We start from the raw sequence: 27973 nt of genomic DNA on the forward strand, positions 1-27973 counted from the left end.
TCTATATCTGGCATAGATTACTTACGGTGAAAACTATATGCGGCTTTATCTACTCCGTCTTCGCACTCTTTCCTCTAATCTTATCCCTTAACGCAACAATCTTCCCACCCAGCCTCCCCTTGAGCGTCTGAGCCCTAAGCGCGGCGGCCTCCTCGGAAGTCACGAAGCGGCGCACCAGAAGGTTGAATATGCTTCCAAATGCTAGCGCAATCACTGTACTCGTAAGGATAATAACGTTGTACGGCATGCTGAAGTCTGGAGTCGGAAGGGGGAGAAGAAGGCTAGTTGTGCGAATGTAGATCGGCTTTCCGGACTGGGATCCAGTAACCTTGATGACGGCCGGGGCGACGTTAAAGCCGCGATTGGCGTCGGGGGGATACTCGGTGTAGCGCAGGATTGCTTTCTCAAAGTCGTAAGTGAGTGTCACTACTGAGGCTGGGGGGACGGATAAGGCGAGTTCTAGTTGTGTGCCGCGTTCGCGGTCGACGCCGGGCCGGTAATAGGTTTCTTTAATGAAATGGGAGGCTGGGACTTGGTTGCGGATTCCGTCGGGTCCGGTGACGGTTGCCTGGAGTGTGTGGATGTATGGTCGTAGGAACCAGGGGAGGGTCTCGAAGTAGATGAAGTCGACGGCTTTGCCGTTAGAGGGATTGTTGAATATGATGCGCATTCCACCACGCTCTGCGCCGTGGCCGACGATTGTCCTCTCGGCATGAAGAACAGGCTCTTCTAGTGGAACATTTGTAGTGACAACTTCCATGGCTTGTTCAGGTACGGTGAGGTCGAAAGATTCAGACGACGGGGGGGAGAAGCAGCGAGTGTACTCGTCGGAGAATCTTGTTTCTACTGTATCCGGCGAAGGGCGCACTTCGCGTATCGGCGAGATGCGAAGGCAGACGGCCTCTTCATTGGAGATTTGTTCATCGGTCAGCGTGCAAGAACCGCTGATACTTCGTCCGAAGAGCTCCGACACGCTCCAGCCCTTGTCAGCTGCCTTTTCGAGCGGATAGCAGGTGCCACCTCCATGGTATGGCTTGGATGTATCGCAGACAAGCTTATCGGGAGGAATGGGCCTCGGAATAGTATGGCCTATACAGTATTAACTAGGGCTCTTACAGAATTAGAAATTATCCTTACCTCTTTCACGCTTAGACCGCTCAATATCCAGGACTATGTCCACAGTCTGGTCGATTTGCACCGAGCATTCCCCTTGCTTCGGACATACAGGTCGTACGTCAATAGACATGCTTTGCCACGAAGCATCGAACAACTTATGTCCGTCAAGTAGACTAGCTACACCCGCCTTGCCTTTACAGGGTAGCAGCTTCAAGAAGGGTGTCAAATTCTCCGTGCAGACAACCTCTCCAGGAAGGGTGCCGTGGAGCAAATGCAGGTTCTCGGACGAAGAGTGACCGCCAATCGGCTCGAATGAGGCAACTGGTCGGGTAGTTCTCGTAGAGTCAATGAAGTTCAAGGACGCGCAGAACAGCCCTGACAACGACTGTGTTAGGGTAATCCACTTGGAGAAAGCGCTGTATTAATGTCAGTATCTTGAGGCCTGGCGCAAGTAAAATCCACATACGTTTCATCATCCGCTGCCTCAATCCACGCCCATAGCTCAACGCCAGTCCCTCCCTCTTTTGCTCCATCCCAAGGACGAGAGCCCCAGCTCTCAGAATCCCATCTCCCAGTTGTAAATCGGAGGTGCAGCTCTCGGGTATTAGCGTGCTGTAAGATCTGACCAAGCGCACGAGGGAAATATCGGAAATGTTGCTGTTCAAACGAAGTTTGTGTAGTGTTGCTTTTGAAGTTGAATGAGGCGAGCAATGATGAAGGCGGGAGTGGTTGTAGGAGGAGGTTCTCGTGGTAGTTCGGCGCCGCGGAGCCAAATGACAACGCGGCGAAAACGAGCGCGAGGAAATAAAAGGGCGTCATCACGACATTATTGCCATGCGAAGGCGATCGAAAGCTCAATTGCTTGTGGAGGAGAGGCTAAGAAGCCATGTACGGGTCTACTTGACACAGTGGATCGTCGGAGGAGTAGCGGGAGAGTCAGAAACCGGTCGCGTACGCTTTTCGTTGCAACACCGCAGCCCGCTCAGTGCATAGGCGCAAGAGCAGCTACCAGGCGAAATTCAGCTGTTAAATCAAGCACCGTGGAAGAGCTGCAGTGGTGGACAAAGGGGAGGTCTCCCAGCATTACCCAAAAGGGGCCACTAAGCGCGATCCGCGACTAGCGCCAATTTGCATCCATTTCCGCCGCCGCATTTCACCATCTCGATATCTCCTCTTCCAGCCCTCACACACGCAAGATAGAGTTATATTCCATTCCAGCTCCCTCACACCATGGCGGCCGAACAACGCAAGCTGCTTGAGCAGCTCATGGGCGGTAAGATCCCCCAAATCCCACCCTTACGAGCTCAAACTCAAGCTAACAAACTTCTTCATCGCAGCCGACCAGCTCGTAGGAATTGGCAACCCCTCACGCAACGCCCAGCTCTCCATCACAGACTCAAAGGTCTGCCGCTCTTACCTCGTCGGAACGTGTCCGCACGATCTCTTCACAAATACAAAGCAGGATCTAGGTCCGTGCCCGAAAGTACACAGTGAAGGATTAAAGGCGGAGTACGAGGCTGCGTCTGCGGCGGAGAAGGCAAAATGGGGGTTCGATTACGACTACATGCGCGATATGCAGAAGTATATTGATGACTGTGATCGGCGGATTGAGTCTGCGCAGCGGAGGTTGGAAAAGACGCCTGATGAGATTCGGCAGACGAATAATTTGGTAAGCTTCAGCAGCTTGAAAAGAGTTGAAAATTGCTAACGCGGATACTCTTACAGCTTAAACAAATTTCCGACCTAACGAAAAGTATCAACTCAGGGCTCCTTGAAATTTCCGTCTTAGGCGAAACCGGTGCCGTCGCACAGGCCCTCAACGAACTCCACAAAATCCGCACCGCAAAGCACCAGAAGGAAACATGCGAGCGCGAACTCAAGAACCTCCAGGATACATCCGGTCCCTCAGGCCACCAGAAACTGCAAGTCTGCGACGTCTGCGGCGCTTACCTCAGTCGACTCGACAACGACCGCCGCTTGGCAGACCACTTCTTCGGAAAGATGCACATGGGCTACTCGGATATGCGCAAGGGATATAAGAAGCTTAGTGAGGAGCTTAAGGGTCGGGCTCCGCCTGTTCGACATCACGATGAGGAAGAGGGCGGCGGATGGGGTGGACGGTCTGGTGGTGGACGAGGTCCGAGATATGGAGGTGGTGGCGGGGGTGGGTATAGAAAGCGCGGCGGACGGTGGTAAGCTGGAGTGTTTATATCGATCTGCTGCATTTGTTATTTTCTTTACGTCTTCGCCTTCGAGCCTATACTCGGTTTGGTTTTGCATAGCGCAGGCGTTTGTTTCCAGTCTTCTCTGCCTAGGATCTAGGGACGAAAATACGGAGTCATTGAATCTGATATCTTATATTCTTCCTTGCGACTAGAGAACCAGAGCATGAGCTTTTCGTTTACGGCCTACTTAGGTAGTTCAATGCATCACACATAGTCCACTGACAATCAGGAAAGATCAATCCATTAGGATGAAGACTAAACTACCGCAGAACACCCAACATTTCATACTGTATCAGAGCACTAAAAATAGAAATCTTCCTGTCGGTGCCAGCAATCCACCAGCCCGACACTACCAGCTAAACTATAAGCTAGCAACGCGCAATACAAACTACCTAACTAACCTAGGTATCCCGTAGTTATGTCCATGGCCTTGTTCATGTCCATATCCATGTCCAACCAAAAGCCATCCATCAATTTTCACCCTCGACAATGAGGAGCGAGTAAAACAGCAATGGCTTTCAAGCGTCAAATCGTAAAGCAAAACCGGAGATAAAAAAAAAATAAAAAACAAGAAAGACAGGAACACCGAGCCCGCAGACCGAAAACCGATTCCGGAACGTAACTAACAAAAAAGGAAACAAAGCACAAAGTGACGTGAGAAGAGAGAGAAAAGAAAAGAAATCAGAAGTGTTAGGTATGAGATTGGGACAATGGCATGCATGTGCCTTCCATGACTTCAGGTACAATGCCCATCGCATCGGTATCAGAATCAGAATCAGAATCAGTATCAGTATCAGAGAAGTACTATACAAGAATTCTTCCTGCTCCTAGAACTAGGTACTAGGCATGTCCATTCCCATTTCCATTCCCGTTCGTACTTGCATTTGCATTAGCGGTGGCATTCGCGCCCGCCGGCGCCGTCGCTTGATACAACTCATTCATGAGCAGATAGTAATCAGTAGCAGCCTGTGGGTGTTTGACAAGTATATCACGCACAACATGTAACTGTACGAGGTTTGCATTCGGTGCTTGTTGGAGTAGTTGTTGGATTGCGGGGCTGTTTGCCTGCGAACCGAGGACTTGGATGGCTGCTGCGAGACCAGTGACGGCGGAGGATTGGTCTGCTTGTTGAGGCGGGTGTGAGTTGTTGTTTTGGGGTGTTTGCGACGGAGGTTGTTGGTTGTTAGGTGTTGGTGCTTGAGGGGTGCCTGTGAAGGCTCCAGCTGGCGTGGGTGTTGGGGGGTATGGCATTGAAGCTCTGGGGCCGGGGGTTGCGAAATGGGGTTGTTGCGGTGTGCCCGAGGTAACTGTTAATGGACTTGCTGAGGCCGCGGGATCGAGACTGGGGTGGTGAGAGAGTGGTTGCACGGATGGAGGGTTAGACTCGCCGGTCTTGACGGCGAAGACGACGAGGAGGAGGCGTTCGGGTGTGGGGTCTTCGAGGCTGTTGTTCTCGAGGAGCTCGATGAACTCGGGCTTCTTGGTAGCTCCAGCTTCAATGGGGATGAGGTAAGTATCTTTGACGGCTGGGAGGGGATGTTTTCCGATCACGCCGTATCTCTTGCGGTCCTGGAAATAGGTAAAGAGCTTGTCAAAGCCGGCCTTCTCCTTTGATGATTCTGGCCTGCTGATGGAGATGACGGAGACATCCGTTGATGTGCTGAACCGCAGACCACACAGGTAGTTGGTGGCAAGCTGGATATCGATTCGTCCATCTATCAGCAGAGTAGATGGGATGAGTTGGCTCCATGGTATCCTTCCACTCAGGTCTGCTCCTCCAACATGTTTGGCGAATGACGAAAAGTCGCCGATGGGATTCATGACCACTTTGCCGTGCCAGATAGAGCCCTCTTCGTGAACATCTTTCGGTGAATATGGTGGAGACTCGGGCTCGTCGTCGTCCTTCAACAGTTGATCGATCTCTGCATCAGCCTGGACCTTGCCCGTTGGCGTTGGTATTGGTTCGCGAATGTGTGTAGCAACCTCTGGGAATACTTGCTCTTGACCAGTTCCCGGTGAGTGGCTTCGAGGTGGGAAGTGCTCGTCGTGACTGGTTGTTCGTTCTGCTGGCGTGACTTCTGGCGCTGGGAGAGTCTTCTCCTGTCCATCAGTCTCTGGTTGCTTAGCAGTCGGACTCGTTGGGCTTTGCGCAGTAGGGCTTCCATCAGTCTCCGTAGCGCGACGGGGAACAGCCGAGAAGACAGGCTCGCTGGCAACATTCTGCTGGTCATCCTCGACTATCTCCTCACCCTTATGGGTCCTCCTAATTCGGGGCCCCTGTTCCTGGATGATAATGTGCTGTCTCTCCGCTTCCCTCTTGATCTCAGCATCTTTCTGCTGCAGTTCCTCACTAGCCATATCTTGGGAGCTCATTTTAGATAGAGCCTCGGGAAGTAAACTACCTACGAGCAGACGATCCCGTAGAGAAGGGTTCTTCTTTACGTTGAATAAAACCGTCCGCAGTTGTAACTTATAAGCTTCTGTAGGCTCCCCAGATCCACCACATAAATTCTGATACATGCCATCCTCGACTGAAAGTCCGAGCTGCTGGCCAACTTCATCCCCCGACTTGCCGTCCGGCAACTTGAAAGACCCTCGCGCTAGCGCATCCGTGATTTGATCTACGAAGACCTTTGAGAGCGCGCTAACAGCGTTCCTCCGAGCGGGAATTTTAATGTCACTGATAGACTTCACGCCTTGGGACGCCGCAATGTCAGTGACAGAAGGTTGAGTTTTGTCTTTTGCGGTTGGTTGTTCGTTCTTCGCAGGTGCCGGCTTAGGAGCGGGCTTTGCCTTAGGGGTTAGATCTCCGGCAGGTGGCGAAACCTTTTGCTGTTTTGACTTAGGTCCCTTGGATACATTAGCAGCTAAAACAAACCGGGATAGAGGCAGCGTGATACGCACCGATTCAGGCGTCGGGACGTCCTGTTGCTCGCTAAACTTTCGCTTTTGTGAGCTTGCTGGTCGCTCCTCGGCAGGCTGACTAGGCTTTTCGGGAGCCGGGGCAGGCGTAGGGGTCGCTGCTACTGGAGCTTCTGTTGGAGTCGCAGACACGCGAGGAGCAGTCGTCGCACGAGCGGGTGTTGCTGTCTCGGGCTTGACCTCGCTCTGCCTACCTCCCTTCTTCCCACCCTTCTTGCCCTTCTTGCGCCGTGATTGTTTCAGCTCCTCGGCCTCTTGGCGCCTCTTCTCTGCAGCCTCCTCCCACGGCTTCTCGCCACGCGCGATCTTCTCCAAGAGCACCTTGTGGTTTTCAGGCTTGCACTGCTCGCAGAAGTACTGGTCGGGCTCCTCGCCTTTCGCGAACGTCAGACCCATGCAGTCATTGTGTTGCCAGGCTGAGCAGCCATCACAGCAGATCATATCACGTTCGATATCTTCCTCCTCCTCGTACTCGCCACAAATGCATCGGATGATTTCTTCTTCCTCACTCGGGGCGGGGGTAGGTTCTGCGGAGGGCTTCGGCGCTTTTTCTTTCGCTTGCGCTTTCGCTTTCGACTTCTTCGAGGGTGTTTCGCTGATCATATCGAGGTTCTTGTGTTGGCCTTTGGTCGAGCGACCGGAGCGACGCGGTTCATCTGGCGCGATAGTTAGCTCACTATCCACAGAAGCTGGGGCAGCTGTCGCGAGAACCACAGTTGGTCTCTCGCGCAGGACCCAGGAGGACATTGTACTAAGCTTACCAGCCATAATGAGGGTATATAGTGGTTGTTTGAAGCTTTTCAAATTACTACGGCGCGTTGTAGGATAACGGATTGCGTCCGAGCTGGCGTTGCGCGCGCGCCACCTAGGTCTCGTTCTACACACAGGGCAACGGAAGCACTTAAATCTGACGATAAGAGGCGCACTTAGAGCGCATACTCAATCTCGGCGCCAACTATCGAGTGGTACAGCGCTTCCTTCTTGAGGGCACGAGTGATGCGTGAGGGATGTTGGGGAATCTTCGGCACGCGAGGAGAGGTCTGCGTGGTCAGGCTACGGGTCACATGACAGATCACGTGCCACAATCTACCTGTTCGTCTGTCATCAGTCATCCCACTCTCTTAGGTAGTTATCTCTTGACCTCGGTGGCGAAGCCGGATCATTTCTGCTGCTAAAAGCAATGGTTGTTCCCTTATAACTAGAGCTATTGAATATGATCTAGGCAGGAAAAAAGGCCTAACCCTTAGATCCATGAGCAGAAAATCTATCCTCGAACCTCCAAATCTCAAACTCCATAAATTTGACCAGACTCCCTGCCGTTTACAGACATTAACTAGTCCAGGGATCGAAATGACACTTTCTACATAAGAAAAATTATCTAGGGGCAGAATGGATGTAACCAAGCACTGCTTTCTTACAGACGACGCCGTTTAAGTCGGGGTTGCTCGCTGTCATCAGGTATAACTTCCAAGGATGGCTGCTTGGCCAGACTGTCCGGCTCCTCGTGGGAATTGTCCTTTTGACTGATATAAGTTGATATTGGTATATCATGGGAGTCCTGTTCCTTAGGCTCCTTGTGCACCAGAAAGATCAATGAGCCCCTGTTAACAGAGGCAGTAGAATCTTGTTGTAGGGTAGCACTTGTTGGCAATGAACAGCTCTGTATATTTGTTCGCAGCTGTAAGAGGGGCTCGCAAATCTCCTTCTCCAATGCATTGATAGGTTGTTCTATTGTGTCAGACTGCAGTGCCATGTCTTTCTGAAACTGCATGGAGTTGTCAAATACTATTCCAAGTCGGTCCTTCATCATTAAGTAAGACTATTTCATAGTCGTCTCCAGGGTCTCCAAATGGTCAAGATACGTGTCACCAAGCTGGTTGTTCTGTGATTGTGTCTTTTCCAAATCTCGGGCCCAGAGCTCCAATTGTCCGTGAAGATTCTCCTCATGATTGTCAACCCCTTGCTGTAGGTCCTTCCTCGCGGATACTGCTGCTTGTCGAGCGAAAGAATAGTGCGCAGCAAGGCTCTGCTCCTAGTCAATGAAAGGCTAAATCATATAGCAGGGCAGGAGCTGTACCTCCTTATCTTGTCCCATCCGCACTTTGAGATTATTCCTTGCATCTACTAGCTCTTTGGCAAGTTGCTTCTGCTTGTTGATACACTCATCAATCCGGGTATGTATAGTAAGACCTTGTATCAGATCCTCAGAGCTCGAAATGTCACCGCTGATAATACTGTGATTTCCTTGAAGTCTGTCCCAACGTTGCCGGCATGAACGGTCATATAGTGCACCGATTTCGGCCAGAAATTTATTGCGCTCTACTTCAGCATTCAACCGCTCCTCTTCTAGAAGGCGAGCAACGTCAAGTAATGTCTTCTGGTTCATTTCCATCAATTAAGAGTTGGCATCTTGAAGCTGAAGACGAAGCTCGCTGATCTCGGCTTTTTGCTCCTCAAAATATTTGGCTATAATCTGGAATGTAGACTAGACATCCTCATCAAGCGTGCTGTAAGCAGTATCAAACTAGAAAGCCAATCAGATAAGACCTTATAAACGCATATAAGAGATCGTACCTGATTGTTGCACTTCGACAGTTCCTCCTCGAGACCTTCAGATATCCGGGCAATAGCTTGAGAGAGTCCATTCATAGCCTCGGAAACCGTCACCCTGCCCGTTTTACTGATTTGCTTGTGCCCACGGAAAGCTTCTTCTGTCTTATCTCTCAATACCTGCGTCCTAGATTCCTCCCCAACGACGTCAACAGAACGGAAACTATCATAAAGCAGGGTCTGATTCTCCTGGGCAGCCGCCATCTCGTTTTCGAGGAATCGGCCGAGATTGGCCGAAAAGTCCCGTTAGAGCCCTGTCTGTTGGGTTTGGAAGTGCTTCATTCGGGAAATCACTTTCTCGGTGATGTCTGAGATCTCGGCAACAGATCCGCCCCATATGTTCTGAGCTTTGTTTAGGGCGTCGTTCATCTGATTGAGCTCTAGATTTGCCTCCCGGAGCTCACGTGTGACTGCGAGTAGCTCTTTTGACTTGTGGCGGAGGCCAGATTCTAATGCTTCTATACTCTGATTTTGCTCCTCGTTCATGATCCGTCGGGACTCTATCTCTTTCATCATCTCTTCATGCGTATCGGAAGTCATATATACACCGTTCCGATCTCTTGTTGCTCTTAAATTGCGTTTGAGGTTCTCGATTTCCTGAGCAAGTTCTAAGAGTTTCGTATCTTTGGGGACGGGGTTGTTTATCCGCGGTCTGTTGTGGATGTTTTTAGCGCGGAATGCGTAGTCCAATGTAGACACAGTCTCTTCATGACTTGACTAGCAGGGTAAAACAGTCGCAATTATGCAAGTTTTGGTCTGGCCACCCAAGGAATCTTGCAGTAATCGTGTTAATTTTGATTCTCTATCCATCATTAGTTTTCGTATGCTCGGATGGACTAGGCGTGCAATACCTGTACGGCACGTGTGAGGATTTATCAACCAGGGCATTAATAACTCGTCCCAGCGTTAGCAGGCTTTTATTAATCTGACCCGCCTCGACAGCACGCCTGTTCTCTGCGCCACTTCGCTAAATATTCTCGCTGCCAGCCAGGTCTACCAAATTCAGTTTTCCAGAGGTGATGGACTCATCGCTCGTCTTGGTAAGAACGTTAATAGTGAAAATAGTATGACTTCGAGAGCTCAAGTCATTGCATTTCGTTGCTGCCACATGTCGTTTCCGGCTACCCATTTCGAGTAGCCGAAGACCAGCTGATGGAGAATCAATATATGATTCTTGCATCCCTTTCACCAGTAAACTTCCGGTGGCGCCATTCCGTTCGTTTTCAAACAGCTGCAGTTTCGTATCATCCTTATCAGCGAGGAGATCCCGTATGGTCTCGTTATACAGCTCGATAAAAGAACACTTGACAGTGCTATCCCTTCTTTTAAGCTTGTCGAAAAGTGTGTAGAGAGTGCGTGGGACGATTCCTGCATTGTCCGACAAAAGCCCAAACTCCTCTGTCATATTTCCAAACATTGTGTATGTCTTGCCTGTCCCGGTCTGGCCATACGCGAAGATGGTGCAGTTGTATCCCAACAAAAGCTGTATTATGTATCAGTATATGGATGGGGTAATATCAGTGACAAGCCAGCTTCGAAACTCACTTCATCAACCATGGGCAATACCGTATCTTCGTAAACCGTGCGCTGGTCAGCAGCAGATGAGAATACCCGATCAAAACTATAGGTCTTGTTTATGCTAGGACCTATAGATACTTCTACAGTCTTTCCCTTGATGCCATCTGTTCGAAGTATAACGGGATGATCTTCCTTGGTCTCCCGTTCACTGCGACTCCGACAACGCACTGTAACATGAACTGCTGTCCTATCACCAAGTTGAGGTCCCCCGGCTTCTGAAATTGCTGAAGAAGATGGGTTCTTTGCATGCGCAGTTTTCCGATTTTGTGATGTCTTCGCTAGACCCGTCCTTCGGGTGGAGCGTTTATATTGAGTAGTCATTGCCTGAAATCGAGACAACACTGGTATAGATCCACGCGTCAATAAAAGAGTGGGAAAGATGTGGGGAGAAATACGAAGTAACGAAGGATTGAGGTAAAGAGATGTGCTTTGAAACGCGTGCCTTCAAAACAAGAGAGCACAAAGCCTTAGATCAGCTCACGTGATGTAGATGCTCTATAGGATGCGATGGATTGAGTGGCACGGTACGGCTATCACCTGGCTGTAGTAGTCTCTTTTCTATTTGAATCCAGCTCTTACTAAAAATCCTATGTCTTAGAGCAAAAAGGGGCATTAAGTTTACTCTGCTACTCACCAGCGCTGCGAAAGGATGAGGAGGCCCGTTTCCATTGATTGGAATCACTTCATGGCTTGCTGGTAGATTCAGAGAAAGAGCTCTCATTACCGCACATTATTATAGAGTCAGACCTGTTCAGTGTTGGGAGGTGTTCGAGGATGGTTCATCAACTACGTTGCCAGGAATAAGCTCACAGCCCTAATCGGCCTCCAGATCCTAGGCTGCGGCAGTGAGTGTATGCCAGAACTCATTCCTGAGCAATACACTTTCATGCTGGGTTCGTCTCGTGTCATAGATACAAGGTCAACCCGAGTCACAGGTTGGCATTTGAGTCGGTTCACAGCATCCCGCGTGTTTGCACGGCGAATGAGACCTTGGGCAACGACGAGATGTGCAACGCTAAGCCTCTCTCCAAGCTAGAAAGTTTTGAAGATCTCAAAACAGCTTGCTCCCATTGTGGCCGGAGTTCTCTAAGCGTGCTTCACTGAATGCCCATTGCAGCTGTAGTCAGTTCTTTGTCAGTCGTTTCACTACCAATCTGGTCCAGTTACGTCAATTCCGTAAACCTTGTGTCCGGATTAATCAAAAGCCCATCCAAATCCCGCATTCTGTACGCTTCATGTTCATCATCTTGGATCGGTACAGGGACCGGCTGGTTCGCAAGGCGACTGAAGCCACGGGATAACAAGAGTCCCACAACCCTTGCTAGTTTGATGACTCTAATCGTTTCATCGTCCAACCCTCCAGCCTCCTTGCGCAATGTGGCCCAAAATATCTCCTCAAAAGTGATGTAGTCGTCGTATCTGGTCCAACCATTCTTGAGGTAGACCCTGCTTATGAGTCGTTGGTGGGAATGAAGGTTGAGGCCAAATGGCGCAATCTCAGCCTCGGCCCAATCGATCACCCCTTTTAGATTGCAAGACTTCTCGTCTACCATGATATTGCATACCCCGAAGTCTCTGTGGAGGAGAACCATTGGGAGCGAGAAAATAGCTGGAAGGGAGTCGAGAGATTACTGTATGAATGGTTGGAAACGGCAGGGTAGAGAGGTAAGTAACAACTCAAGTTCTTTCTTGTATTGATGGTAGAGTTCATCGCGATATGTTTGATCAACAGTTTGCGTAGACTTCCAAGATAGGGCAAAAAACCTAAGAGGATGTATGGTTAGTATTATGAGCGTATGATGGTAAGCGCCAGGCATACTTCGCGATATCAGTTACAAGAGTCTTCCGCCAAGAAGAAAATGTAGCGGAACTTTCGGGTATACGACTGTTATAAGTGAGAATGAAATCCAGGTAGCTGACACCAGGTACTCGATTCATGACATAGATATAGACTGGTTCTCTTCCCTCCATGTCATCCCCGATCTGCCCCCTAAAAGCGACTTGCGGGGCAAAGTGGCCATATTTGGTTCGAGCGAGGTTGACGGTCTCCACCTTCAGCGCAAGAGACCGAAGGCGAAACTGAATCACAAATTCGCTGCTGGACCCAACATAAACCGTATAGCTGCACACGCCTTGTACGGCAACAGGGATTACCTCGCCTCCAAAGTGTTCTGCTGCATATGCGTCACAGGCTGCGCGAGTAGCTGTTGTCTTCTCAAAGAAATGAGCGATCTCCTCATCAACCGGGTATTCTTCATTGCTGGCCATCATAGCTACAGTATTTCGAGAGGTTGTGTGAATGAATAACACACAGGACAAAAATAAAAAGGTGCTATAGGACAGACTGACTCAATTCTCTTTTGATGGTGAAGCCTAAACAATGAATGCCCCTGCCAAGATTCCAGCTGTCGTAGGCTACCGCCTTTTGTACCGCAGTCTGGGAGGAGGGGTTTTGCCCGCAGAATGCAAGCAGTCGCCTATGTGTCCCATTCCCAATTCATCTTCCAGCTCGCATCCTCATCTGTTTCTGTATGCTGCTGGCTGCATAACTTCCGATGCCAAGGATATTCCTAGTTATTTGATGCTTATATAGGCTGGAATGCTTCACTTCCACTGTCGAGACCGGATCATCTGCAACCACCTGGCGCTCTCATCTCCCCCTTCAACTCTGATCTAACTGATTGACCATCAGTCACACATTGGTATCTGTACAAACAGGTAAGAGTCGATTCCTATTTGTGCTTATCGATCCAGGATTAACAATTGGTTTACAAAACAAGGCAATAACTGCTCACAAAGGTATCAAATAACAGGAGTCATGCCGCAGAAACAGGGGTAATCATTCATCGTCAAGACTGCTGTAGGTTTCATATGCCAGACGGAACCGAAATATATAAATTTACTTTTTCTCGTGTATGTCGTTAACGGCCTTCTGGAACTCAACAAGTTCCTCCTTCGGGATCGGATAGGTGTGTTGCTCAGCAGGATATGCCCGGCTTTTTACCTCCTCCCTATATTGCTCAATGCCCTTCAGTGCCTCGTTCCAGACGTTGGCATACTGCTTGACAAATTTCGGGATGAATCGACCAGGCGGGAAATTTCCGGTCATGTCGATCTGAACTAGGACTTGGCCAGAGCAACCGTTTCCAGCACCAATGCCTATTGTCGGTACGCTGAGCTTCTCCGTGACGATTTTTGCAATCTCCGCCGGCACTGCCTCCACCACCATCATGAATGCTCCGGCTTCTTGCACCGCAAGCGCGTCCTTCAATAGTTTCAGTGCACCCGCTGTGGACTTCCCTTGAACTCTGAACCCTCCGAGGGCATTTTGACGTTGAGGCGTAAGACCAATATGCCCTACAACTGGAATACCGGCAGTCGTAATCCGTTTGATGGTCGGGGCCATTTCCTCACCTCCTTCTAGTTTGATTCCCTGCACTCGACCTTCCTTCACGATGCGAATTGCGGATTGAAGAGCCTGCTCTGGTGACACTTCATAAGATCCCATAGGAAGATCTGCAATCTAGAAATGACGGTTAGGGTCTTGAATTTGACACTGGGGGTTCCACTTCGCTATACGAACCGTGAACGAGTTCTGAGCCGCTCGAGCAACACTTCGACAGTGCAGCAACATGTCTTCCAAGCCAACCTCACTTGTATCCTGCATACCCAGGGCCACCATTGCCAGACTATCGCCCACGAGAACCATTTCCATACCAGCAGTCTCGGCGACGTATGCACTTGGGAAGTCATGTGCGGTGAGCATGGTGATGGGCTCACCCTTCTTGTAGAGGTTTCGCAGGGTCTGCATCGTGACTTTCTTCCGTGGATTGGCTGGATTCGCACCGAGCGGAGAGTGGGAGCTATGGCGCACACCGCATGGAGTCTGGAATCGAGCATTGATATCGGATCGAGGAAGCAGAGGAATTATCGCAGGCGCGGGAGCTTGTATACCGCAGCACGCGACACGCTGCGATTGCAGCATCCGCTTAGCGGCAATCCTCAAAGCCACCATTTCGTAGTTATATAACTTTAACTGTGAATCGAGCCGAACAACACGGTAAGAGCTCGGGTTATGAAGCGGGCAGCTGAGGAACTGCCCAGTTTAGATGGGTGGCGTTACTATAGCTCTAAGTGGGACGGACAACTGCCGGGTAGATGCGGCGCTATACAAAGATCGTTAAGTAAGAAAACAAATGTGAGTCAAAGTAAAGCGGGGAAGAGCCTTGCTCCATCTCAACAAAACATGAGCGTCTATATATTCAAAGCGCGTGCTGGTATATGCTGCGTAGAGAAGAGCATCTCAAGAGAAAACGGGACGTAAGGCGTGGGCGGTCAGGTGGGGGGCGTTTTTTTCTTGAGGTCATTCTGCCTGCATTTTTATCAGGATGCTGCTGTGGTTGGTTGCTTACGCTACCGCTCCTACGGCTACTCCGCCGGAACTCCACTTCTTCCGGGCCGAGATCTCTTTGGCCGAGGCACTTTCTCTCTCTGCTATTATTCGCTCACATTCATTCATCTCCATCTAAACAGTACAGGACTTCTCTCAAGCAACCTCCTCCTCTTTCGTGTCGCGGTAGAGGTACGATGCAAATTGCTCCGGCACAACGCCCCCAGCGAGCTTTTGTGACTCCCCAAATCTCTTGATCTCCGCTTCCTCCTCATCCGTGAGCGAGATCTTGAGAGCTCCCCAGTTGTCCTCCAGATACTTGATCCTTCTTGTGCCAGGAATCGGGAAGATATCATCTCCCTGCTTGAGAAGCCATGCAAGAGCGAGCTGAGACACGCTGCAGCCTTTCTTCTCAGCTAGTGCTCTGAATTGACTCACAGCTTTGAGATTCTGTTCCCGGTTCTCAGGGAGGAAACGGGGCATCACTCTCACGCGCATGTCTTTTTCATCTCCAACTTCGCCGCCTTGGCTGAAGGTGGATGTCAGCAGACCGCGTCCTAGAGGTGTTGCGGCGACCACTGCGACTCCTAGCTCGCGGCAAGTAGCCAGAATGTTGGTACCGGCAGGAGCCTCGATATCACGCGATACCACCGAGTAGTCGGCTTGAACAGCAGTCACGGGTCCGATCTTGCTGGCGCGGCGAAGCGTAGTAGATGACACCGTTGAAAGTCCAATATGCTTGATTTTGCCCTCTCTGAAACGCACCGCGTTAGCAAATACCCGGCTCGACAGTATCTAGCCACAACACGAACTTACTCCTTCAGCTCCACCAAAGCTCGCATGGTTTCTTCAATGGGAGTCTCGGGGTTAGCGCTATGCAGGTAGTCTAGGAAGTTCAGTATGTCTCCAATCTCAAATGAGACCACTTACACAAGTCAATGGAGTCAACGCCAAGACGCTTCAAGCTCTCCTCGCAAGCCTTCTTGCAATATGAGGCAGAGCTATCAGTCTCGTATGACTTGCCTCCATTAACGAACCCAAACTTTGTTGCGAGGAAGACCTGGTCCCGCTTTCCTGTCCTTTGAAACCACTTCCCCACGATTTCCTCGTTGTCGCCGTAGAGACTTGCGATGCCGTTAGCCGATGAAGACCATGAACAATTTCGGCTACATCTTACTCTGAAGTATCCCAAAAGGTTGCGCCTATTTCCACCGCTCGATCGAGGATAGCAAATTGCTCTTCTTCTCTCAGAGGAGTTCCATAGGCCAGATAAGACATTGTCATCAAACCAGAACCAAGAACCGGTACAAAGGGCCCATTTCTACCCAGAGAACGCAGTGATACCGTTGACATGTTGCTCAATGGTCTGGAAGAAAGTTCGTCGGGTATTGCTTGCTCGATGTTTCGAGTCTGTTGAATGGCCGAGCTGTGGATGAGGGCCCTTTATAATCATTGAGCTGGAGATAATATTGGTCTCAATGGAGATACGCATCGCCTAATACTGCCTATTAGACCGACTCGCCAGACACTACCTATACTTCCACATTGTACTTCGAAGAATAAGCTTCTACCCTGCTACTCTGATACACGCTAGCCCTAAGACGGTTGGCCCCCAAAGCAGCCTTATGGATCCGCTATACCCAACAGTCCAATCAGCATGGAGTGTTTGCGAGCAGACCAACCATTCTCTCCATTCGTTCATCATCTTCATACCACTCCAACACTCTCCGCCGAAGATGAGACTAGCAGGGCGCTCAATCATCGCACGTTGAATCATATTTGTGCATTTCCGAGAACGCGAACCACAGGATGCTTCCCTCGTGCCCAGCCGCTGACACAGCGGAAGCTCAAAATCCCATCAACCACTTGAGTCCAATTAAATGACAGTGATTCCGAGCCGACCAGGAACAACCTCGAATACTCTTTGCAGTGAGAGACTGGAGCTTATTCTCGAAAAACAATCAAGTGCTTTGAACTTATCGTCACTCGGCTTCAATCCCAGTACGTCGGACATCCAACCATTTGACAGAATGACAAAGTCCGTAACACCCGAAAAGCCTGGTCGCAAGGTGAAAAAAAGGGTCAAGTCCGGATGCCAGACATGCAAGTGAGTTGCACTGCTTGAACCCCGTCCCTAACAGATGAGCGTAGCTTACCCCGCCTGTTAGGATCCGTAAAGTGAAGTGCGATGAGCACTTTCCAGTCTGTCATCGATGCCTCTCCACTGGCCGTGTCTGCGACGGCTACGGCGTCTGGGGAGGTGGTGGCAATCTATATTGGCGCCGTCAATCGTCTAACACTCCACGAGACATATTAGAATATCCCCCACTCGCCTGTATATCAACCCTGGCTGCTAGTACGGACGAATTAGCGTCCTTTGACTGGTTTAAAGGCCGGACAATCATCAAGCTACCGGGATCCTACCTCTCTGACTTCTGGACTAAGAACCTCTTACAGGCTAGCCACAGCGAACAGGCTGTCTGGCACGCCATCATGGCCCTAAGCTTTACCCACAGAGTGGGCTTCGTCAAAACCAACTCGGTTCCGGCTACGAAACTAGAGCAATCCACACTACGCCACTTGATCAAGGCCGTCCGTCACCTGAGTCCGCACTTCACGATAAAAGACAAGTCCTCATTCCGTGTGGTTCTTATTGTCTGTCTTGTGTTTGTCGTGCTCGACCTTCTTCGCGGACATTTTGTCTCTGCGCAGGTTCATCTTCGCAATGGATTGAACATCCTTGCCGAGGCCCAGTCTGCTGAGGAAAAGTGCAACTCGACCAAGGCCATACAAGGATCCCAAGAGCCTATAGACGTTTCAATAGGCGAAGCCTTCTTCCGACTCCACACCCAAGTCCAACTGCTCCAACATATCCAGCGTCCCCAGCCATGCATCCTCTCATCACCACTCCAACCACCACCATCTCCCAAGGAACCGCCCAAATTCACCTCCTATACAGCCGTCTGGCGCAGCCTAGACCACCTCATGAACGAAATCTTCCGCCTCTCCACACTCGCCCGCCAAATCCCCTCCAAACCCTCCACCTACCGCCTAACCAGCCACCGCGACCGCATAAAACAGGGCCTGGACGCCTGGAAAACAAACTACATAACCTCCCTGCCCACCCTACATCTCTCCATAACCTCTGAAGTCGCCGAAGCAAAAGCCAAAGTCCACGGGCTGGTCTCTAGCTACCACACCATGCTAACAATAATGACCGAAACTAGTCTACACCAGCATTCAGAATCCGTCTTTGACAGGTATACACCGCTCTTCGTCGATATTCTCAACTACCTTTCGCACGTGTATACCATGATGTCGCGGGATCCGAATTACCCTGACTCGCCGTTCGTCACACCTTCTATCGACAATAGTAATGGAAACCCAAAACCTCACTGGATCGGGCGATGCGATATGGCACACACGATCATTGACGTCGGATGGATGATCCCACTCTTCTACACGGCGATCAAGTGCCGAGATAGAAGGGTGAGAAGGAGGGCTGTCAGACTGCTGGAGTCTACCAATCATCGCGAGGGGATCTGGGATGCCAAGGTCACGGCTTGTATTGCGAGACGGGTGATGGAGATTGAGGAAGGGGATTTCTATGATCATATCTCTCCTGCGGTTTATGTTCGTGGTGACCTTGAAGGGGGTGGTGAGGAGGGGGCAGGGTATTCCGGGTTGGATCTGGATTCCGCTTTGAGAGGGTATGAGAATGGAAATGGGAATGGGAATCGTGCTGGTGCTGGTACTGGTGCAGAAGAACCAATGTTACCAGAGTCAAGCCGGATCCGGGATCTAGAGGCCCAGATGGAAGGGGATCCGCTTGAGAAGGTGATTTTGTTTGGGAGCTGGGAGGGGATGGATGAGGGGAGGGTCTGTATTGGGGAGTATCTTGTTCCTGAGCAGCGGTGGTTGTAGTTACCGTCAGTTAAACGCGATAGTACTGCTGTCAGTACATACCAATTAGGCGGTTACTGGCCACACTACGCACAAGGGGGGCAGAGACATTAGAATAATCTTATTCTTAAATTCCTCAACCAGCTACGTGTACCCTCAACATCCATCCAGCCAACTCCCAGCAACAAACGTCAACCTCATCATCGACCCAGCTATAAGCCAGGGTCAAGATCACCCACCCAAAGCTCTATAAATAAAGCGCATAAACTAGGCAAGATACATAGATACTGCACCTAGAGATAAAATAGTCACTTGGGAGGAAGCGAAGAGAAGAATATCTTCATTCATCGGTCCCATCCGTGAAACTTCCACATGCCCCCTGCACCGATCCAAGTAGTCGGCCCATAATGCGACCCCGAGAAGAGAACAACCGCCCACCGTAACCGAGAGCAAAGAAAGGAAACAGAAAAAGAAGGAAACGGGTGAATATGAGGTCTGAAATCGCCCAATGGTAAGATGCCAATGCGAAAAGGTAAAAGGAGGTGAAATGGCATGGAGCCTGGGAAAGAGCTGTGGGGCCTCAGTATACTTTGAGGCCCTGAGAGTTCCGTATCGCCTCTCAAATCTAGCTTGTTTTCCTTGAGCCTCCACTCCGATGATTGTCACTGCTGTTCGGTTTCGAGTTGCGGTGGTCGAAACACTGTGACAGCGACGAAGAAGAGAAAAATCCAAGAACACCGGTGCTATGACTATGTTCCGTAGAACATCGAAAATGGTGAGAATCAAGTGCAGTAAACGTACAATGAACAAGGATGGGCAGGAAAATGCGAAGCATGAGAGAGGCAAACTGCAAGTCTAGTCAAGCCATGTTGCCCAATAAGATTGCAAGCAGCTTTGCTAGATATGCATCATGAGAGGCAGATAAATCATGGTCGAATGGCGTTGCAGATCACATATGCAAGAGCAATGTACTCGAATCAGACGGCGAATGGAAGCGCAGAATCGCTATGTATGACATAGCTAATGACGCTGAAATGCTAAACATAATCATATTCTTCCTTGACCGGTCGTTCCAGTTGGAAAAGCAGCGAGTCCAGTTCAGTCCAGTTGGCATTGTTCGCTGCGAACTTGCGGTGCTTGCGTGTCATGATGTGCTGTTTCGAGTTAGCGTCGTGCGTTAAGGGTCAAATTACCCACTTACCTCGTCGAAGTCGTCGAACTTGTCCCTGCAGTTCTCGCAATATCCTGGCTTCGGGTCTCTCCGTCTCTCTTTCTTTCTAACCTCTCCGCTCTTGCGGGCGACAGCTCGAGATTTCGTAGCATCGTTTTCTTCTGATTGTGTGGTTTCCTCATCGATGTGTCCAAGCTTATCCGCGCGAGTTGATTTGCTCAGACGGCTACTTTGGGCCTTGTCTGTGCTCGCAGTAGCGGTTGTTTCTTGAGCATAAGCTGCAGCCCTTGCATTGAATCCGACGTGGCTTTTCTCGAGCACCTTGCGCTTCAGTTCGTGGACTTCCTTGCTGAGACCAGCCTTTGCACCCGGAGCAGCAGCGGTCGACGAGACCATCTGGGACCGAATGGCGGAGGTGATGTTCGAAGGTTGAACACCTGAAGCAGCAGGCTCCCTGCCATGGAAAAAGGGACCTTTCCGGTTAAGCTGTGGCGGAACAAAGCTTTCCGAACTCTTTTTCGGAGACAGTGGAATGTCTTGAAGGGCATCTAATGACTCCTCGCGCTTAATTAATGGCGGGGCGGGTTCGTCCGCCTCGGTAGGGCTTGTTTCTTTCCTCACTGGCAATTCTTCATTCTCCTTTTTGATTTCCGTCGCGTGGGTTTTTGGTTTTGGTATCGCAGGCTTGACGAAGTCCTTCTTTTCCTTCTCCTGGCGGGATCGTTGCCTTTCTGCGTCACGTTTTGAAGGGACATCCTCGACAAACGGACACTTGCCCAATGGCGCGCTCCTGAATTGCGGCCAAATACCGTCTTGGCGTTTGACGACCTTCGGAAAATCCCTCACCATAACAGGTTTCGTTTTCTCATCCATATCGTGCACGTAGATAAAAGGCCCCTTGAAGAGCACCAAGTCTTTGAGCACGGATAGGTGGTTCCGGTCAGAGGGGCCATGGAGCTCGTTTTGTAGAGCTTGTGAAAGCTCATCCTTGCCCCTGGATTTTGTTTGACCGTTATTGGTTCGAACAACGTGGCTGTTGGAGTTGGCGATGTCGGCATCATTGATCGTAGCAATCATCCGCTGAAGCTTCTCGATGGCCCAAATCTTCATACCCATTTCACGGGCTCGGTGTAAAACATCATGACTTTGCTCACGCTTTGGACAAACTGCAAGGTGCAAGTGCATTTCAAGCTCCGCCGGATTGATTGTCTCCAACATCCCACCATCTCCCGGTGACTCCTGTGGCGTATCGTGGACTTCCTGTTGTGCTCGTCGGTCGATCTCAGGGGGAATTGGTCGGGAGGTAACGACGTGAGTAACTAGACGCGAGAAAAACTTCTCCTCACGCTAAAGTATTGTTAGTAGATGAAATATCGAGTCGAAAGTAGAAGGGCCCATAATGCAAAGTGAAGATCAGATAAAACTTACTGCACCAAGCGCAATGACCTGTCTCGAACATTTGCTGCGCACGTCTATTGGAATGCCATCGAAGTAGAAGACAAAGTGAGGAAAGGCTTTTCGGTAGTGTCTCTGCCACTGTCTAATCGAAATGTTCTCCGCAGGTGGTTTCTCCTGTTTTGTGCTCTTGGACAGAGATTGCCGATCCTTCTCTCTTGCAGCCACTAACTTCTTCTCGAATGCACTTGGCTGGGCATTGTTTGACCTTCGGGTAAACAACTTCGAGTCCGTGCCTCCTTGTATAGTAGCAGTCTTGGACTGAGTCATGGAGTGAGTGTCGGCCGCGTCGACGACCTGCTTCTTCGGAGGTGGCTGGCCGTAAGGGATATCAATCTGTGCACTTGTCGTTCGGGAGCGTTTGGCAGGCACGAGGCCTACCCTGTGAGGGGAATTGGTGGCATTCGGCACGTTGGCAAGCGGGCGGCGGGTCGACATGTTCAGGGAGGTCTCGCGCGAAGGGGGTATGAATACTGCTGCCATAGGTAACAAATACACAGAAGCACTTCAAAGTCGAGGCAGCACGAAGCCGAAATGCCCGTCAGGGAGGGGGCAGAGCACGCGACAAGGCGACACGTCTGGAAGGGCGAAAAAGGTATGTTCAGAGATGAGCCATTGTACACGCGAGGAGAGGATCGAGTAAAGTTAGAGAGCGTGGTGGAAGAAGGCAGAGGCCTCAGAGAAGAGGCCAGTAGCGAACTGCCAAATCCAAGGGTACAGGAGGCGTGGTGGTACGGAGAAGTGAGGTGATGATGAACGGATGCAGGATTGAGGAGGAGGCAGACCGAACTAGGCGTGTCAGGCAAAGGCTGGTGGAGTCCCGTTCGTTTGTTTTGGCTGCGGGATGTGCGCCCAGACAACCACCGCGTTCATTCTTTCAACAACACCGCGTCCGCGCTTCAAGCTTGGTTTTCCAGCAAGCCTGTGAATTCTTTAGCTTGGTGGGGGTTTATGCATCTAAACTTGATCTTGCAATGTATTCTCGTCTATACAAGTACAATTACAATCCCTCCATGTCTTGGCTGCAGAGCAACGCCACAGCCGTTGTAGTACAACAAGTAAACATACAACGCTCCAACAGCCTATCATACACTATGCAATGGGTATCTATCTAATGCTTTCCTTTTTCTTCCCCAGATCTAATCCCGGAGCGCCTCGATATCATCCACCTGAATTATACACCATTAGCACAAATTTGGCCCTTGACGAACCCAGAAAAAATACCTCTTTTACTGCTTCCATTGTCAATACAATCGGATTGTCGTCTCCGACACACACGCTATCTTCAATTCGAATCCCGATGCCTCGGAACTTCGCCGGCCATCGGACGTCATCAGGAACATAGATACCACTGGATATGTAAGTATGGGCTGAGAGCTAGAGGAAACAGACACTCACGGCTCTATTGTAATACATTGCCCCGCTTTGAGGTCATAGCCTCTGGAATATCCAGGGCAGTCATGAACGTCTAGTCCAACGTAGTGTCCCAAATGGTGGGGGAAGAGGGTTCTCAGTGCCTGTCAAAGCCGGTCAGTATCGCAGGCTCCACTTGTACATGTGAACATACATTTCCTGAAACGTCAAACCCTAGCTGCTTCAACAGGTCTTGTAATCCGTTCTCGGCAATGGTGTGCAAGCGGTCGAGCGAAAGCTTTGAGCTCTCCCTGCAAAGCGAGACGCATGTGCGGTGCACATTCAACACTGCGTTGTAGAGGTCGCGCTGGGGGTCCGAGAACTTGCCGTTGACAGGGAATGTTCTAGATATGTCGGCAACATATGTGCCCATCTCCTAGTCAGGGTCAGCAAACAGGCCTTAACTGTCTGCAAGGATACATACGCCACCTCCATCAACCAAAACCATATCGCCGTCGCTGTTAACAGTTAGTAGGCCCCTAATAGTCCTCGTCAAACGAACTCACTTTAAGATATCATCGTTTCTTGTATAGTGAAGACTCAGAGCATTCTGTACTGGTCTTAGCTGCGCTCTCCCCTTAGGGCGAAGTACATACCGAGCCACCGGCGACAACAGGAACGAAAGCGTTGCCATCGCAGCCATTGATTTTGAAATTGTACTCCAAGAACGAGGCCAAGTCCTTCTCCCCAGTAAACGTCTGCCTCATAGCGTCGGTAAATGCCCGTCCAGATGCTTGTCCAACTCGTCGCATCTGAACGACCTCCTCTTCGCTCTTGAAGGCCCTCATTTCGTTGAGAATAGGCTTGAGCGGTTTGACCTTGCTAATATCTACCGCTCTTTTGAGTTTCTCCGATGCTCCGGTGGGTCCGTATAAATATCGGTGTAAGGATGATCGTCCGGGGTTGAACGCGGGGATGTCTGTGTAGATCTCTGTCGCGTCAGAGAGGATTTGGGGGAGGATGTGGCTAATCCGTTCGATGTCGCCGGACTATAAGAAATAACAGTATCAGCATGTTGTCGAGCGAGCGATGATAAGCGTGGTGTTCTATCGTACCTCGTCGGCATTGAAAACGTCCTGCGCGGCCTGCGTGCCAGAGCGAGCTCCATCCCAAAGTTCAGCCTTGACATCTTTTTCCCGGACGTATAGATGGAACAGGTGATTGTCGCCGGAGCCGTCGTTAACTACTTTCAGTCAGCATTCAAGCCTGGCCTAATTTCCGCAAAGTATTTTACCAATGATAGCCAGAGCATTGGGCTCGTTGAAACCTATGCCGATCAGCCAATGTGTCTGCCTTCGTTCGCGCTGTATCCTAACCAGTAAGGTAGAAGAAGTTCGAGTCCTGCCTGTATTCGTGGAAAATGCCTGATGCTCGGTAGGTTACCTCCGCGGCCGCCAGGACAGCAACTGAATGTTTCGGGAGCTTGTTTGCGAGTCGTGAACGGCGCTGGGCATACTCTAGGGCGGTGATTCCGGGTGTTACTATTGGAGAAGTCCTATCAGCATACTCCCTCAAACAAACCAAACGTATACATACATTCCCCAGGCCCCAGCAAATGTGGGTGTGTCTCGTGCAGCGGTTGTCCGAATTTAAGCTCCGCGGCCGAGACAGAAGCATATCCGCGGCGTAGCGTTGGTTGAGGTGGTTGAACCGCCCGCTGGCCCAACATTGGGAGAATAGTAACCGGGACCGAGCGACGCAAATAGCGAGGCCATTGGCGCGCTATCGATCTGCACGCTGCCATTTTGTTTTCTGGTGTAGCTTCGGGGTTTGTTATCGCATCCTCGACATGCCAGAATGGTTATCGGATCCCGGCGCGCTCGCTGACCGCTTCCTGAAACAGCTTAGTTCATGCCTCAGGCTGCATGTCACTATCAACTTACTCGGCATTCTCGGCCAATCGCGATCGATCCGTTGCAATCATCATCCAGACTCTCCAATCGTTGTGTCTGCGGGGAGGCTTCTCGCATGGACTTTCTAAGAATGGATTATGGTTGACAGGCCTATCGGAGCTGAAAGGCCAATGGCATCCATCTGTCGGGCCCGGAAATGCGAGATAGGTGGATAACTCCAAGATTCTAGGGTAAGTAGGGTTTCCTCACAAGGAGTGATAGTTACAATATACGCCATTTCCACTAAGAACAAGTGACTCGCCTCCGATACTTTTCTCGAGGATAAAAGGGCATTTTGTTGTCTGAGAGTTTGTCTGCACTATCTCTCGAGCAAATTCATCTCAACTGGAAAATGGGGAAGACGCTCGTATATCCAAAGCGGGACTCTAACACCGTCAACCGCTACAAACACAGAGGTTAGCCTCATCTAATTAATGAATACCAGATTAAAAACTAACACTCTGCAGCAACCTACGACCTGGGCCCTATCCATTCCATTATCAACTCCAGCCAAGTCCTCCATGTCTCCTTCAACCCCGGCCCGTCAGACCCCTTCCCCGCAATTCTACCCATGATCGGGCAGATGGGGTCCTTCGACTACCCATCCTCCAGCATCGACGAGCCTCTAGACTGCTATCTTCACGGCTACGTCAGTTCGCGTATCATGAACCTCGCACGCGCATCCGAAGGCGACGGGCTTCCCATCTGCGTCGCAGCCAGCAGAGTAGACGGACTCATCCTCTCTCTAACACCAAACTCTCACAGCTACAACTACCGCTCAGCCGTCCTCCACGGCTACGCGAAGCTCGTGACCGATGAAGCCGAGAAACTCTGGGCAATGGAACTCATCACGAACTCTGTGCTCTCGCAGCGGTGGAAGAATTCCCGCGTTCCGCCTGATAAACCTGAGATGTCGTCTACTGTTATTCTCAAGGTCAAGGTTGTTGACGGGAGTGGGAAGATTCGGGATGGAGGCGTGTCTGATGAGAGGAAGGATACAGAGAATGCGGAGGTTACGGACCGAGTATGGACGGGGGTTGTTCCTGTTTGGGAGACGTTTGGGGAGCCTGTTCCAAGTCCGCAGAATAAGGTTAAGGAGGTGCCGGAGCATATAACTGAGTATGTTAGGAGTATGAATGAGCAGAATCGGGCGTATGCTGAGTCTGCTGTCGGGGTTACGCTACCGAAGGAGGAACAGCATTGAGATAGCAAGCTTAATGGATTATTTTAATCTGAATTGTCTTCGTTCAAAATAATACTACTCCAAGCAAGTACACCTGAATAATAAGTCCTTGAGGTTGTGACAGTTTTTTATTGTGCGGTGTTGGCAGTGGGCTCATCTGGGTTATCGTGCAGAAATATATAATTGCATATCCCGCAAATTCAAAGCTGAAATTCCTGCCATTTCTAAGCATTTCGAGTTTATACTAAAATCACGCACAAACACTAGAGAAGGATACGATTAATTGCCCAGGATCCTGAAAAATGCTGCGAGATCAATGTGTAGGGCCGTTCGTCGCAACGTTCAAGCGCTCAGTCAAGCCCTCATCGATGGAGCCTTAACTCCGCAGTAACCCCACGTCATACGGATACATAGCCTAGCTGCCTGGCGTTCGTCCCCGGCGTGAGTCAAAACAGAAACAAAAATATTCCGACCAAGGCGATACCTGATATCAAAAGACCCTTTAGTAAGACATCTCCCTTATCGAATATACTGCTTTCTCTGATCTAAACTCCGTACCTCCCCGCGCGCAGCCGCATGTCAAGACGAACCCCGCAGCCATGGTCTCCACCGACATAAAATCTTTCCAAGAATACCTCAAGGGGAGCAAGCGTATCATGGCGCTGCTAGGCGCCGGCCTCTCCGCCTCCTCTGGCCTACCTACATTCCGCGGCGCCGGAGGGCTCTGGCGAGCATACGACGCGACGGACCTCGCGACGCCGGAAGCATTCGAGGCGAACCCGGATTTGGTTTGGCAGTTTTACAGCTATAGACGGCATATGGCGCTGAAGGCGCAGCCGAATCGCGCGCATTATGCGCTTGCGGAGTTGGCGAGGAGGAATAAGGAGTTTATTACGTTGAGCCAGAACGTTGATGGTGGGTTCTACGCATGAGGGGGTCTGGTTTCCACAAGGATGTGCTAACGATTCTTCTTACCTGTAGGTCTCTCGCAACGAGCGAATCACCCGGCTGAGCAGCTTCATCTTCTCCATGGGAACCTCTTCACCGTCAAGTGTACGTCCTTTTACTGCAAGTATTCTCGCGAAAATGACTTCACGGATCCGATTGTCCCTGCGCTTGCTATACCGAAGAACTTTCCTGAGCCGAACCCGTCGTCAGAGGATAAAACGGGTGAAGAGGCATCAAAGTCATTATATAAAGCGATGGGAATAGGCGAGGAGCTAGACATCTCAGACGAGCGCGTTCCTTTGGAGTCGCTCAGCCGCGACGTTCTTCCACAGTGTCCCGAATGTAAGGAAGGTCTTCTTCGTCCGGGCGTTGTTTGGTTTGGCGAGGCTCTGCCAACGCATACGTTGGATTTTGTGGATAATTGGTTGTCCGAGGGCAAGGTTGATCTGATGCTGGTCATCGGAACGAGTTCAAGGGTTTTCTCAGCGGCAGGGTATGCTGAGATTGCGCGGTCGAAGGGCGCGAGACTGGCCGTGGTGAATATGGATCCAAATGATATGGGTAAGGGGAAGTTCACGTCGCAGGATTGGTTCTTTCAGGGAGACGCAGGAGAAATCGTGCCAGAGATCCTGAAGAGCGTTATTGGGGAGATCTAAGTGTTATTGAGCATCATCTAATATATGAGTATATCAAGTCATATGTGAGTATTTGTGTTTGAAGGATATTGCCGGGTTGCGATCGAGTCAAGGTTCGAGTTTGCGTTCAAGTCGAGAAAGGTGTGACACTCCATCTCGCATCGGCCCATGACGAAAACAGAGAACAGAATCAACAGATGTATAGTCGGACGTAGCCGCCAGCAAGACGACCTCGAGGATGAGGGGTGCTGCTCCTTTAAGGATCTCTCAAAGTGAGGACCTCCGAGCCGCCGCCCGCGACGGAACTATTTAGCGAAACGATCACGTGCCGTAAAGACTCGATCGCATTTCGCTGCGGGAGAAGTAGCCAGCCCCGAGGAAAGAATAAGTTCCGTCAATGCCACATTGTCTCCAAAGAATCGGAGCATCATCTGAGTAATTTTCGATGATAAGAGCCTACTAATGGTAGGACTGCCATGAACACCCAGTTCCATATGAATTGGACCCAAATGATGATGGGGAAACGAGGAGC

General features: G+C 50.4%; 12 protein-coding genes across 12 annotated transcripts; 4 read left to right on the forward strand and 8 right to left on the reverse strand.

Moving 5' to 3' along the window:
- Nucleotides 1-49: 49 nt before the first annotated feature.
- gpi16 (GPI-anchor transamidase subunit GPI16) lies at nt 50-1935 on the reverse strand (the record flags this gene model as incomplete). Its single annotated transcript, XM_073715214.1, has 3 exons — nt 50-1089; nt 1138-1532; nt 1583-1935. 3 exons carry the CDS (start codon nt 1933-1935, stop codon nt 50-52), a joined length of 1788 nt encoding a protein of 595 aa, XP_073575481.1.
- Nucleotides 1936-2276: 341 nt separating this feature from the next.
- On the forward strand, nt 2277-3546 carry BJY04DRAFT_137212 (LUC7 domain-containing protein). The gene is made up of 3 exons (XM_073708617.1): nt 2277-2389; nt 2454-2785; nt 2842-3546. The coding sequence occupies exons 1-3, from the start codon at nt 2347-2349 to the stop codon at nt 3310-3312; spliced, it is 846 nt and encodes a 281-aa protein (XP_073575482.1). The 5' UTR covers nt 2277-2346; the 3' UTR covers nt 3313-3546.
- A 71-nt stretch (nt 3547-3617) lies between these two features.
- BJY04DRAFT_180208 (putative PHD finger domain protein) lies at nt 3618-7264 on the reverse strand. The gene is made up of 3 exons (XM_073710021.1): nt 7025-7264; nt 6246-6919; nt 3618-6191 (listed from the first exon to the last, which is right to left on the reverse strand). Exons 1-3 carry the CDS (start codon nt 7029-7031, stop codon nt 4182-4184), a joined length of 2691 nt encoding a protein of 896 aa, XP_073575483.1. The 5' UTR covers nt 7032-7264; the 3' UTR covers nt 3618-4181.
- Nucleotides 7265-7412: 148 nt separating this feature from the next.
- On the reverse strand, nt 7413-10772 carry BJY04DRAFT_231097 (P-loop containing nucleoside triphosphate hydrolase protein; the record flags this gene model as incomplete). The annotated part of the gene is made up of 8 exons (XM_073719438.1): nt 7413-8048; nt 8133-8289; nt 8341-8640; nt 8838-9077; nt 9168-9585; nt 9725-9840; nt 9871-10356; nt 10419-10772. 8 exons carry the CDS (start codon nt 10770-10772, stop codon nt 7678-7680), a joined length of 2442 nt encoding a protein of 813 aa, XP_073575484.1. The 3' UTR covers nt 7413-7677.
- Nucleotides 10773-11048: 276 nt separating this feature from the next.
- On the reverse strand, nt 11049-12719 carry BJY04DRAFT_231099 (uncharacterized protein; the record flags this gene model as incomplete). The annotated part of the gene is made up of 3 exons (XM_073719439.1): nt 11049-12060; nt 12103-12215; nt 12271-12719. 3 exons carry the CDS (start codon nt 12717-12719, stop codon nt 11615-11617), a joined length of 1008 nt encoding a protein of 335 aa, XP_073575485.1. The 3' UTR covers nt 11049-11614.
- A 478-nt stretch (nt 12720-13197) lies between these two features.
- BJY04DRAFT_137231 (3-methyl-2-oxobutanoate hydroxymethyltransferase ECM31) lies at nt 13198-14589 on the reverse strand. The gene is made up of 2 exons (XM_073708618.1): nt 14035-14589; nt 13198-13974 (listed from the first exon to the last, which is right to left on the reverse strand). Exons 1-2 carry the CDS (start codon nt 14464-14466, stop codon nt 13351-13353), a joined length of 1056 nt encoding a protein of 351 aa, XP_073575486.1. The 5' UTR covers nt 14467-14589; the 3' UTR covers nt 13198-13350.
- A 408-nt stretch (nt 14590-14997) lies between these two features.
- Nucleotides 14998-16194, reverse strand: BJY04DRAFT_205389 (putative aldo-keto reductase (AKR13); the record flags this gene model as incomplete). The annotated part of the gene is made up of 4 exons (XM_073713591.1): nt 14998-15595; nt 15658-15727; nt 15772-15965; nt 16019-16194. The coding sequence occupies 4 exons, from the start codon at nt 16192-16194 to the stop codon at nt 14998-15000; spliced, it is 1038 nt and encodes a 345-aa protein (XP_073575487.1).
- A 677-nt stretch (nt 16195-16871) lies between these two features.
- BJY04DRAFT_214463 (Zn(II)2Cys6 transcription factor) lies at nt 16872-18765 on the forward strand (the record flags this gene model as incomplete). The annotated part of the gene is made up of 2 exons (XM_073715215.1): nt 16872-16948; nt 17010-18765. 2 exons carry the CDS (start codon nt 16872-16874, stop codon nt 18763-18765), a joined length of 1833 nt encoding a protein of 610 aa, XP_073575488.1.
- A 393-nt stretch (nt 18766-19158) lies between these two features.
- BJY04DRAFT_180217 (protein serine/threonine kinase activating protein nimO) lies at nt 19159-22184 on the reverse strand. The gene is made up of 3 exons (XM_073710022.1): nt 21344-22184; nt 19946-21262; nt 19159-19898 (listed from the first exon to the last, which is right to left on the reverse strand). Exons 1-3 carry the CDS (start codon nt 21851-21853, stop codon nt 19782-19784), a joined length of 1944 nt encoding a protein of 647 aa, XP_073575489.1. The 5' UTR covers nt 21854-22184; the 3' UTR covers nt 19159-19781.
- Nucleotides 22185-22337: 153 nt separating this feature from the next.
- Nucleotides 22338-24546, reverse strand: BJY04DRAFT_180219 (aminopeptidase P family protein). The gene is made up of 11 exons (XM_073710023.1): nt 24320-24546; nt 24100-24264; nt 24018-24050; nt 23839-23966; nt 23380-23772; nt 23290-23333; nt 23208-23241; nt 22938-23159; nt 22769-22887; nt 22595-22721; nt 22338-22539 (listed from the first exon to the last, which is right to left on the reverse strand). Exons 1-11 carry the CDS (start codon nt 24525-24527, stop codon nt 22510-22512), a joined length of 1503 nt encoding a protein of 500 aa, XP_073575490.1. The 5' UTR covers nt 24528-24546; the 3' UTR covers nt 22338-22509.
- Nucleotides 24547-24719: 173 nt separating this feature from the next.
- Nucleotides 24720-25950, forward strand: BJY04DRAFT_180227 (pyridoxamine 5'-phosphate oxidase family protein). Its single transcript, XM_073710024.1, has 2 exons — nt 24720-25091; nt 25143-25950. The coding sequence occupies exons 1-2, from the start codon at nt 25028-25030 to the stop codon at nt 25877-25879; spliced, it is 801 nt and encodes a 266-aa protein (XP_073575491.1). The 5' UTR covers nt 24720-25027; the 3' UTR covers nt 25880-25950.
- Nucleotides 25951-26303: 353 nt separating this feature from the next.
- Nucleotides 26304-27704, forward strand: BJY04DRAFT_180230 (SIR2 family NAD-dependent protein deacylase). The gene is made up of 3 exons (XM_073710025.1): nt 26304-26363; nt 26431-26773; nt 26840-27704. Exons 2-3 carry the CDS (start codon nt 26458-26460, stop codon nt 27460-27462), a joined length of 939 nt encoding a protein of 312 aa, XP_073575492.1. The 5' UTR covers nt 26304-26363; nt 26431-26457; the 3' UTR covers nt 27463-27704.
- Nucleotides 27705-27973: the final 269 nt, after the last annotated feature.

This window comes from Aspergillus karnatakaensis, assembly GCF_047715665.1.
Source record: "Aspergillus karnatakaensis strain CBS 102800 unplaced genomic scaffold BJY04scaffold_6, whole genome shotgun sequence".
In the NCBI taxonomy this organism is placed as follows: Eukaryota; Fungi; Ascomycota; class Eurotiomycetes; order Eurotiales; family Aspergillaceae; genus Aspergillus; species Aspergillus karnatakaensis.

What these genes read in the sequence shown, in the direction of transcription:
- BJY04DRAFT_137212 (XM_073708617.1), top strand. Translation starts at nt 2,347, where the DNA reads ATGGCGGCCGAACAACGCAAGCTGCTTGAGCAGCTCATGGGCG. An exon ending in GCTTGAGCAGCTCATGGGCG is followed by an intron (nt 2,390 to 2,453) that starts GTAAGATCCCCC and finishes TCTTCATCGCAG; the next exon opens with CCGACCAGCTCGTAGGAATT. An exon ending in TTCGGCAGACGAATAATTTG is followed by an intron (nt 2,786 to 2,841) that starts GTAAGCTTCAGC and finishes ATACTCTTACAG; the next exon opens with CTTAAACAAATTTCCGACCT.
- BJY04DRAFT_180208 (XM_073710021.1), bottom strand. An exon ending in ACGTCCCGACGCCTGAATCG is followed by an intron (nt 6,192 to 6,245) that starts GTGCGTATCACG and finishes AATGTATCCAAG; the next exon opens with GGACCTAAGTCAAAACAGCA.
- BJY04DRAFT_137231 (XM_073708618.1), bottom strand. Translation starts at nt 14,466, where the DNA reads ATGGTGGCTTTGAGGATTGCCGCTAAGCGGATGCTGCAATCGCAGCGT. An exon ending in CGGCTCAGAACTCGTTCACG is followed by an intron (nt 13,975 to 14,034) that starts GTTCGTATAGCG and finishes CGTCATTTCTAG; the next exon opens with ATTGCAGATCTTCCTATGGG.
- BJY04DRAFT_180217 (XM_073710022.1), bottom strand. Translation starts at nt 21,853, where the DNA reads ATGGCAGCAGTATTCATACCCCCTTCGCGCGAGACCTCCCTGAACATG. An exon ending in AGGTCATTGCGCTTGGTGCA is followed by an intron (nt 21,263 to 21,343) that starts GTAAGTTTTATC and finishes ACAATACTTTAG; the next exon opens with CGTGAGGAGAAGTTTTTCTC. An exon ending in AGTTCGACGACTTCGACGAG is followed by an intron (nt 19,899 to 19,945) that starts GTAAGTGGGTAA and finishes AACTCGAAACAG; the next exon opens with CACATCATGACACGCAAGCA.
- BJY04DRAFT_180219 (XM_073710023.1), bottom strand. Translation starts at nt 24,527, where the DNA reads ATGGCAGCGTGCAGATCGATAGCGCGCCAATGGCCTCGCTATTTGCGT. An exon ending in TTTGCTGGGGCCTGGGGAAT is followed by an intron (nt 24,265 to 24,319) that starts GTATGTATACGT and finishes CTTCTCCAATAG; the next exon opens with TAACACCCGGAATCACCGCC. An exon ending in GAACTTCTTCTACCTTACTG is followed by an intron (nt 24,051 to 24,099) that starts GTTAGGATACAG and finishes TGATCGGCATAG; the next exon opens with GTTTCAACGAGCCCAATGCT.
- BJY04DRAFT_180227 (XM_073710024.1), top strand. Translation starts at nt 25,028, where the DNA reads ATGGGGAAGACGCTCGTATATCCAAAGCGGGACTCTAACACCGTCAAC. An exon ending in CAACCGCTACAAACACAGAG is followed by an intron (nt 25,092 to 25,142) that starts GTTAGCCTCATC and finishes AACACTCTGCAG; the next exon opens with CAACCTACGACCTGGGCCCT.
- BJY04DRAFT_180230 (XM_073710025.1), top strand. Translation starts at nt 26,458, where the DNA reads ATGGTCTCCACCGACATAAAATCTTTCCAAGAATACCTCAAGGGGAGC. An exon ending in GTTGAGCCAGAACGTTGATG is followed by an intron (nt 26,774 to 26,839) that starts GTGGGTTCTACG and finishes TCTTACCTGTAG; the next exon opens with GTCTCTCGCAACGAGCGAAT.